The 10281-nt window shown below is 45.7% G+C and overlaps 1 protein-coding gene across 4 annotated transcripts in view; it reads left to right on the top strand.

Annotated features, from left to right (window-relative positions):
* The window catches only part of KCNE3 (potassium voltage-gated channel, Isk-related family, member 3), an 11201-nt gene extending 7940 nt beyond the window's left edge, over positions 1-3261 (top strand). For 3 of the 4 annotated variants that reach the window (XM_010848861.1, XM_010848860.1, XM_010848858.1), the window contains one exon: positions 2486-3261. In XM_010848861.1, coding sequence (XP_010847163.1) covers positions 2523-2822 — 300 coding nt within the window. In that variant the 5' untranslated portion in view covers positions 2486-2522 and the 3' untranslated portion in view covers positions 2823-3261. Of the gene's footprint in view, positions 1-985; positions 1204-2485 lie in introns of all 4 variants that reach the window. The other variant, XM_010848859.1, reaches the window with a different exon arrangement.
* Positions 3262-10281: the final 7020 nt, after the last annotated feature.

Genomic DNA, 10281 nt, shown 5'->3' with positions numbered 1-10281 from the left:
CCGACCTTGTCATCCCCTCCAGCTCAGCTCAGGTCTCAGCATCTTCAACCTAGACTATTTCACTTGTCATGTGGCTCCCTGCCTCCATTCTTGCCCCTTTCACTCTGTACTCCGCACGGCAGCCAGAGAGTCCTTTCCAAGTACAGATCTGATCATTTAACCCCACCTTTAAAATGTCATTCTGTGGTTCTTCTCCACCTACATGATAAAGTTCCAACTCTGCAGTCTGGTACTCAAGGCCCTCCCTGATCTGGTTTGGACCAGCATCTCCATCCCACATCTTATCCTTCCAGGCATATTACACTCTTTTTGCTACTTTCCATTCTTCAAAACATGCTTTCTTGTTATCATGCCTCTGTCCATCTGTTTCCTCCCCTTGCCTCCTCTACTTCCAAAATATTCTTCAAGGTCCAGGTCAAATTCTTCCATTGCTGTGAACACTTTCCAAGCACCGATCAGAATTCATCCCTTCTTCCTTTAAGCCCCAGTACCTCCTAGGTTGTCTCCTGCATGAAGAACTGGCGATGTGCCCTAAGTGTAGGGACTGGCCTCCTGGAACTCCCAGGATGAGCCTCCCAAGAGTGAGCCCCATTAGTGATGACTGGCCAGATGATTCATTGAGCCATTTGTTTCATTGTGCTGCTCCTGCTTTCCATTAGCTCATATGAGGAAAGGCAAAGGCACAAATTTCTTGCCTGATAAGTGGGATAGTACATGAGAACCTATGCTTCCTGGATCTTAACTCTTCCCCTCCTCCATCCAGACAAGGTTGTCCAAGTTCTAAATGGCAGAGGGCCCCAAACGCCTTGCACAAAATGTGAGCCACTCCTGGGTTATTGCTGTATTACTTAGATTCTTCCCCCCAACATCTACATTCATAGCATTATTCATGAATATTTATTATGAACATAACTAACTGTCAACTTTTCTGGGGAAAAGACCTTATGGTTAATAGTCAAGTGTGTTAACTTTGATTGGTTGACAGCACTACCTTAGATAAAAGAGTTGGAACCAGTTCAGTGAACACTGAGTGCTTGGCCTGTGAAAAATCCAAAGTGGACATTTTTACTGAAGACCACCAAGGGAAGGAGAGCTAAGGTAGTCCTCTCACCGTGGGAAGGAGCATAGCCTTGCTGACCAGGAGCATGTGGCTGCTGATAATCCTTATCAGTAACAAGAGGACAGCCTCACATTGCCTCACATGTAAGTGCTGGGGCAAAGGGAAGACTGTGATGATAAAGCTTGTGGATTATGGTGGGAGTGCACAAAGGCTTCCTGAAGGAAGTGAGTGTGGAGCCTTGTTTAAAAGGAATGACATGTGTTTTTTCAGAGACTAGGATGCAAGGCTGTCTTTGGCAGTTTTTCTAAGCTGTAGACTAAGGATATCTGAGCCACGTACACACACAGTGATGTTGTTTTGGAAGGCAGAGTAGTGGAAGTGGCCAGTGTCTTTTTTCTCTGAGGTAGGTAAAACCCCAAACCAGACTGAGTGCTCCTTTCACTCCACTCCCCCCAGGCCCAGTGCCTGCAATGGTTTCAGCCCCTCCCTGCTTCCCCAGCCACCTGTTTTCCAACAGAATTTCCCCTCAATAGCTATGAATACCTAGAGTGGGACCTAGGATGCTTTAGCAGTCAAAAGACCCAGTGTCTGCTTCTCGAGGCAGAGGGAAATCTAAGCCATCCCCAAACATCTTCTACATGTGTGTGTCTGTGAAGCATAAAAAAGAACTGAGCTGTGGTAGAGTTCTGAGGCGTATCTTCTTACTGTGCTACATGGTCCTGCCCAGAGCTCGCATGGAGGCTGCAGGAGCTCTGCGCTAGTCATCAAAGAGCAGGGCTCTGTCTCGGGTCTACCTCCAATATTCTCTGTGATCAGGGACGAGCCACCTGGTTTCTCTGGGCCTCAGATTCCCTGTGTGTAAAATGGAAAGAATTATAGTGTTAAATAATTCCTAAGGTCCTTCTAGCCTAAAGCTCAGTGATTTATAGAGTCCCCAGAAAAGGATAGATCAGCATGGTTATAGTGCTCAAGGAAGACTTCCTTCCACAGGCATTTATTGAGCACCTACTGAGTGCCGTCATGAGTGCTCATATATAGCAGTGAATAAAACAGACAGAGTGGGACTTCCCTGGTGGTCCAGTGGCTAAGAGTCCATGCTCCCAATGCAAGGGGTGTGGGTTCAGTCTAGGGAACTAGATCCCACAAGCTGCAAGCATGAGTTCACATGCCACAACTAAAGATCCCACGTGCCACAATGAAGGCCCAGCAGAATCAAATAAATAATATTTTTTAAAACAACAACAAAAAACCAAAACAGACATAGTCCCTAACTTCCTCCGGCTTGCGGTCTAGTGGAGAAGATAGGTAAACAAGTAATTAGAATAAACTGTGAGGCTGGGATTTTAGCTGGGGTCTGAAGAAATGGAAGGGTCATTCAAGCTTTAAGTAACAGAAACCATCTTCTCTCTTTTCTGTCACTGCCAGAACATCCTCCAATTCTTCCCCCACCTTCCCTGTTGCTATGGAGACCACCAGTGGGGCTGAGACCTGGCATGAGAGCCTGCACGCCGTGCTAAAGGCTTTAAATGCCACTCTTCACAGCAACTTGCTCTGCCGGCCAGGGCCAGACAACCTGACTGAGGAGAAGCGGGCCAGCCTGCCTGGCCGCAATGATAACTCCTACATGTACATCCTCTTCGTCATGTTCCTCTTTGCTGCCACTGTGGGCAGTCTCATCCTCGGATACACCCGCTCCCGCAAAGTGGACAAGCGCAGTGACCCCTATCATGTGTACATCAAGAACCGTGTGTCTATGCTCTGATGCTAAGAGGCCGGGGATGGCAGAAGATCAAGATACCCAAGGATTATCTTCTGGGGCCTCCAGAACTCAGCTATGGGCCATATCCAGCCTGCGTGTCCTTATCTGTAAGATTAACAAGAAACAGTGCTAAGGGAGGTCATTGTCAGGGTGGGAAGAGAAGATCTGGTGGACCTGGGCCTTGTGGATAAGGATTTTTTTCCAGCGAAGATAGACTTTCTAGCCTGTGGGAGCCCTATGAACAAATACATACACACAGCAACATAGAATAAAAAATGAGTGGCCTAGTGGCCAGAGTGTTGGGGTCTAGGGGTTCAAGGAAGGAGAACAGGAAGTCATAGCAAGGAGAAATGAGATAGGAAAATACCCTGTTCAGTTCAGTTCAGTCGCTCAGTCGTGTCTGACTCTTTGCGACCCCATGAATTGCAGCACTCCAGGCCTCCCTGTCCATCACCAACTCCCGGAGTTCACTCAAACTCAGGTCCATCGAGTCGGTGATGCCATCCAGCCATCTCATCCTCTGTTGTCCCCTTCTCCTCCTGCCCCCAATCCCTCCCAGCCATCAGAGTCTTTTCCAATGAGTCAACTCTTTGCATGAGGTGGCCAAAGTACTGGCGTTTCAGCTTTAGCATCATTCCTTCCAAAGAAATCCCAGGGCTGATCTCCTTCAGAATGGACTGGTTGGATCTCCTTGCAGTCCAAGGGACTCTCAAGAGTCTTCTCCAACACCACAGTTCAGAAGCATCAATTCTTCGGCGCTCAGCTTTCTTCACAGTCCAACTCTCCAATCCATACATGACTACTGGAAAAGCCATAGCCTTGACTAGACAGACCTTTGTTGGCAAAATAATGTCTCTGCTTTTGAAAATACCCTGAGGACACAGTTTTTTGATGTGTTATGGTGATGACCATATCACAGATAGGAAATCTAAGTTATGCTGCTTTTTCATAGTTGTTTACATTTTATGTTTTTCAGCCCATTCAACATTTGTGATGTTACTCCTCTGTGAGGGAAGCAGAGCAAATGCTCTTCTGCCAATTTGGGCCAGAGTGGTGCCATGACTGGAACCCAGGATCTTTGGTCTCTTTGCCTAGTGCTTTGCAAAACTCTGTGCTACCTAAGAGTGGATCTAGGCCTGAAATTTACATAATTCTAGGGAGTCCTCCTTAGGAAGAGTAATTTTCAAATATCTTATTTTTGCAAATATTCCAAAAACATATCAGCATATATTAATACATTGTTAGGTCCCCTCCTAAGACCTTAATAAGGAGCCATGTGAGTACAGAACCCTAAATGTCAAGCCTCATGGTTCCTGTACCCTTCCAGCCATGTCCCCCTGTCCTTCCCAGTCCCATTGCCAGTCCTGGGGACTTCACTACCTCTAAGGCAGCTTCTAACATTTTGATTGAATTCTGTGAGAAATTTTCTGATACCAAGTTGAAATCTTGCTTCCAGAAAATTATTATTACACCTAGAAGATATCATATTAAAAGAAGCAGGTACTTGATTCAGTGGAAAGAGAACCAGCCCTGATTCTACTACCAGTGTGGTGTGTGATCTGGCTAGACACTTTTCTGACTCTTGTCCTTCTTCAGAACCGTGAAATAGAAGGAAAATTGAAATAGTTGAAAGTCTCTAAGTGCTTGATCAGATCTGACATTCTAGGTTTCATGTACATTGATTTGAATCATATAAAACTGCTGTGCTTGTAGATTAAAAAACAGCGAATATCAGTAGTTTCACATGGTTCAGCTGAATACATCAAATGTGGCAAGCTACAAATCCCAGACTGGAACCTTCCACTCTTCTGTTTCATTTCTGTTTTTAAGGGATCTCCATGGGGTCTCCAGAAAGCCCTGTCAAAACACATATTTGCGTACAGCAAACACTTTGAAAGAATATTTTGATAGCACTTATCACTGAAGAGGAGGATTATGGGTGACTTTCCCCTTCTACTTTGAAATTTTATGTAATATTTGATTTATTTGACCATAAATATGTTTCTTATATGATAAGGTCAGGTGTGGGGGAGGGAGCTACTTCCACTTTGAAAAAATAAATGCCTGTGTGTTCCTTGAATGGAGGATCACAGAACACCTTCGCTCCCTTGAGCAGTTAGTTATGTTGATTCCGTGCAAATTCATGTGCTCAAGCTTCTCTTCATATCTTCTTGAGGGAGAAGGTGGAGACCTGATTAAGAAGATGTAATGTAAGAGTGTACAACAGACTTGGAAGTCTACAACTGGATGGGACTTTGGCGACCACCCAGTCCAAACACCCAAATAACATACAGAATCCCATGAAGTATGAGAATGAATGTCAAGTGATGGATGCTATCAGGATTTGGGGAGATGAGATTGAGTAGATGTAGAGGAGCCACAGAAAGGTAGGATTTGAACTGGGCTTTGAAACAGGACAGATCTCAGTGGACAGAGTGAATGAAGGGAACGAAACAAGGAAGCTTGGAGGCAGAAATGTGGTGAGACCACCCCCCCCGAAGAGAGCACGGTCAGATGGATGTTGGATGGAGCAGGAAGCAGCCCAGAGTGGCTGCACTGGGAGTTCAGTGTCCCCATCGATGGGGGAAACTCCCCTTCACACCCCTGGAGAAGGAAATGGCAACCCACTCTGATACTCTTGCCTGGAAAATCCTGTGGACAGAGGAGCTTGGCAGGCTGAGTCCATCAGGTCACAAAGAGTTGGACACAACTGAGCACACACACATGCCCCTTCACACAGTCCTTATAACTCACAGGGCTTAATACAGTAATACAAATTGAATGCGAGTTACAGAAATCCAATGTGCATTAGCATACGCACAATGGAGGATTTACTGAGAGGAATATGAGGTAGTCACCAGTTCAAAAGAGGAGCTATAGACACTAGGGCAATTCCAGGGATCTTGGGGCCTAGAACTACTTAATTGTATGGATTTACAAAGTCGGGGCTCAATAAACTTCATTGTGCACACCCACGGTTGGACTAAATAGAAATCTAGAATTTTGAGGTATAATTTAAACATTCTAATATTTTATGATGTAGGTACTCCCCGGCCCTCCCCTCAGCTCTAGCTCACTAGCTATCCCACTACCTCCTTCAGCCCACGTGCTCTTTTTGGCTGCACTGGTTCTGCCCCCTGCTGGCCAGATCCCAGCACATCACCTCGAGCCTTCAAAGCAAAACTTTGATAATCACATAGTGGCTACTATGTGCCATCGACTCATCTAGGCACATTTGAAATACATAAGGAAACGAAGATCAAAGAAATCCCTGCCCTAATACTTAAGAGAACTTAGGATACCGACTGTGGCCTAAACATTTTAAGGACGTTAACGCATTTAACTGTTAAAACTTTCATAATAACCCTTTGTGGGTCTTCCCAGGCGGCACAGTGGTGAAGAATCTGCCTGCCAATGCAGGAGATGCAAGAAACGTGGGTTCGATCCTGTGTCAGGACGATCCCCTGGAGGAGGGGAAATGGCAACCCATTCCAGTATTCTTGCCAGGAGAATCTCATGTTCAGAGGAGCCTAGTGAGCTACAGTCTATGGGATCGCAAAGATTTGGTCATGACTTAGCGAATGAGCATGCGCAACATCCTATGTAGTAGGTATTACGGCTACTTCAATAGAGCCCATTTGTTCAGTCAGCCCCTCAGCCCACTTTCATCACCATAGCATACCCAGCCCAGAGCATGGGTCTGAACAGTCCCCAGAGATGAATGGGAAAATGATTTGGGAAGATGACGGCAGAGTATTGACACCAGTAGACTGAAGTTGGGTTCCCTACAAGCAGAGTCTGAGACAGGCATTTACTGAGGGAGCACTTTTGGGAAACAGGCAATGGAAAGAGTGAAGTAAAAAAGAAAGGGAACAAGACAAACAGTGTGTGTGTCAGGTCACATCTAGCCCGGGGGCCTGACACACAGGGAACTGGAGCATAAACCACATGGCAGAATTACAGCACCCCACTCCAGTACTCTTGCCTGGAGAATCCCATGGATGGAGGAGCCTGGTAGGCTGCAGTCCATGGGGTCGCGAAGAGTCGGACACAACTGAGTGACTTCACTTTCACTTTTCACTTTCATGCATTGGAGAAGGAAATGGCAACCCACTCCAGTGTTCTTGCCTGGAGAATCCCAGGGATGGGGAAGACTGGTGGGCCGCCGTCTATGGGGTCACACAGAGTCAGACACGACTGAAGCGACTTAGCAGCAGCAGCACCAGCAGAGGCAAGAGGGGACGGGGTTTCATGCCTCATATCAGTCAGTCATTGGTTGCGGGCCACCCTGGTGAGGAGGGGATGAGAGGAGTTTTACAAGGAGGTTCCATCAGCTGAGAGCAGGTCTCTGGAGAAAAGAGCAATTGCAGCCTAGGGCAGTTGGCTTGGTTGGAGATTTGCAACAGCCTAGTTCCTCAGGAAGGTTCAAAGCTTAATTTTCATCACAGGATCAGTCTTACCTTTTGTGACTGTTTCTACTGCATGTAACTCACCATTGACCGCTGGATGCTAGAGGGAGCACATAACCTCCCACAGATGCTTACATCTGTCTGAGACCAAAACTCTGGAGAAGGGGCAGCTCTGAGCTGATGACAGCCAACACTCACGGCAGCTGGAGAAGGGGCTGCATGGGGGCTCCGTCAGCATCCACAGCAGCTGTGTTGGTGGGGAAATGGGAGCAGAAGCAAAGTGTCACATCTTGGGATCTTCTAGCTTAACAGCCAAGAAGCACACACTGAATAAAGAACAAAACAAGATAACACCAGAAATAACCAAGTAGGAAACAATACAGTTAAGTGTCAGAAAATGTAGGGAAATTATAAATGTGATGATTAAGAAAAGGGAGAGAGACATATTCATGGGGTTTCCTGGAGACAGGATTTGATTAGAAGCTCTAGTGTGTATGGTCCAAGGCAGCATTCCAAGTAGGTGGATAGCTGTCCTCTATGCGGTCATTTAGGGACTTGGGGATGATGACTGCCATTCTCAGCATGTAGCTTCCAAGTTTACTCTGTAGAAGCACTTATAGTTAGTGGGGAGAGAGAAAGAACAGAATTCAAGGGCCAGAGATTTAAGCCAGCAAGGCAAAAGCTGCCTGTATCCCATCTTCTCACTTCTCTTGACAAGAGTTTGGTAGCGTAGGCACAACTGGCTACAAGGGGAGCTGGCAAATGATGTTCGTATCTGGGCAGTCACGTCCCAGTCAAACCTCAATTACTATGGAAGAAAGAATGGATTTTGTGACAGCTAGTGTTCTTCACTCCATCCTCCTCACTTTCCTCAGGACAGATAATGATCAAAAAAAGTATAGTCCTGGACTTCCCTGATAGTTGAGGAGTTAAGACTATGCTTCCACTAGAGGGGACATGGGTTCAATCCCTGGCCCAGGAAGTTCCACATGCCATGTAGAAGGAAAAAAGAAACAAAATGTTCAGTCCTGCCAAGAAGGAAGAAATGTTGTTTACTCTGATTCTATCATGTTTTCTGAGGGGTGCAGGTGGGAGCCTTGTAGGTCTAACTAAGCATGTCCTGGGAGTGTGACTTTTGCACTGGTGAGTCTGGTCTCTACTGGCATTGGAGTGGTAATACCCAAGATATTTGTTTAGGCAAAGGGGAAATAGACAAAGTAAGGCTTTCAGCCAGTTTTGTGTAGGATAAAGAATCCTCTTTCAGGTGCCACTAAGAAACCAAGAACATGATCTGCCTGGATGAAACCAGAGAACCTATCTGTGATTAAACTGTGACAGAGAATCAGGTCTGGGAGCAGGAGAGAAAGAAATTTAGTGAACAGGAAAGAAAATGGGAAGAAAAACTATATTTGATGTGCAGCCTATCTCTGCCAGGCACTGTGCTGGGAAACTCTTGAGGTGATTATTTTTTTAACCTCATTTTATAGACAAAGTAACAAGCTCAGAGGTGAAATAGCTTAACATTCACTTAGTTATTATGTAGTGCTGTCTAGATTTTAACACAGACCTGTCTAAATTCAAAGCCCATGTTTTCCCCACGATAGCTGGTCCCTTTGAAAGTCACATTAGATCTTTTCTTGAGACTCATGGTGATGATTTAGCAGCTTAGTCGTGTCTGACTTTTGCGACCCCATGGACTGTAGCCTTCCAGGCTCCTCTGCCCATAGGATTTTTAGAATAAACATTCCTAATCTCCCAGCAGATTCTGTGGCTGGCCTCTCGGCTCTCCTTCCTGGCTCTAGTACAGAGCAGCCAGGAGCTTGTCCTCACCTAACTCTTTCTACACCCAAGCAAGATGATTCAAAGAACAAAGAGGGCATTGACATAGTGCTTGCTGCTGCTGCTGCTGCTAAGTCGCATCAGTCATGTCCGACTCTGTGTGACCCCATAGATGGCAGCCCACCAGGCTCCCCTGTCCCTGGGATTCTCCAGGCAAGAACACTGGAGTGGATTGCCATTTCCTTCTCCAATGCATGAAAGTGAAAAGTAAAAGTGAAGTCGCTCAGTCATGTCCGACTCCTAGCGACCCCATGGACTGCAGCCTACCAGGCTCTTCCGTCCATGGGATTTTCCAGGCAAGAGTACTGGAGTGGGGTGCCATTGCCTTCTCCCGACATAGTGCTTAGGAGGACTAATAAGCCAACTGGGACAGCTTTTGGGTGAGAGTCCTTAAGTCCCTACTGCCCTAACTCAACACTGGGGACAAGAGAAAAGACCAGTCACAGAATCTGCTTGGAGATTAGAAACGTTAAATCTCAAGAAAAGGTCTAATGTGAATCATTGGTGACTCTCCCTCAGTTACAGAGAGGATGAGATTATTTAAATACATTTCAAAAGATCTCTGTTGGACAGCTACAGGCTTACTTCTGCTCTTGGTTTATCATTCATTCATTCAAGAAATATATTAAGTACCAAGATGTTAGGCAATGTGTTTGGCAAAAGAATACAGCAAATGTGAAAGGCACAGACTCTGTGGGCAAGGATTAGCTTACCCACTTCAGGTTTTCTACCTATAAAACTCTTCTGTTCCTATGAAGCTCTACTTTGAACTCCCTTCCTCTGCACAGGTCAAGGCTTCTTTAATTCGTGTTATGGCCCTGCTTACAATTCTTTGATCATTTTTACCACATTATATTCTCCAGGCATGTCTTTTCCCCACCTAGAAACCCTGCAAAGGTGCAAGCAGGAACTATGGCTAATGCATCTCTCTGCCCTCATCAACTAAGCTAAAGCTTGGCACAAAGTGTATGCTCCATAAATATTGGTGAAAAGAATCAGCATGATTATGAGTATTGTGCTACATAATCTCGCACATGTGTATGTGTACAATGCAGCCAACCTTTCAAGACATTTCCATCTCCTTTCTTTCATTTGGTTTAGAGAGTTTGGTCTGGTGGATTCCGTGGATGTGAGAACACTTTGTAAAATATGAATGGTAAGGATTGTTATGAACCATATTGAATATGACTAGCCCTGAGGCCCGGATACTTTAG

This window comes from Bison bison, unplaced genomic scaffold, assembly GCF_000754665.1.
Source record: "Bison bison bison isolate TAMUID 2011002044 unplaced genomic scaffold, Bison_UMD1.0 scf7180017864276, whole genome shotgun sequence".
Taxonomy (NCBI): Eukaryota; Metazoa; Chordata; class Mammalia; order Artiodactyla; family Bovidae; genus Bison; species Bison bison.
The sequence above is the reverse complement of the archived record's forward strand: the minus strand, read 5'-3'. Positions and strand labels throughout refer to the sequence as shown.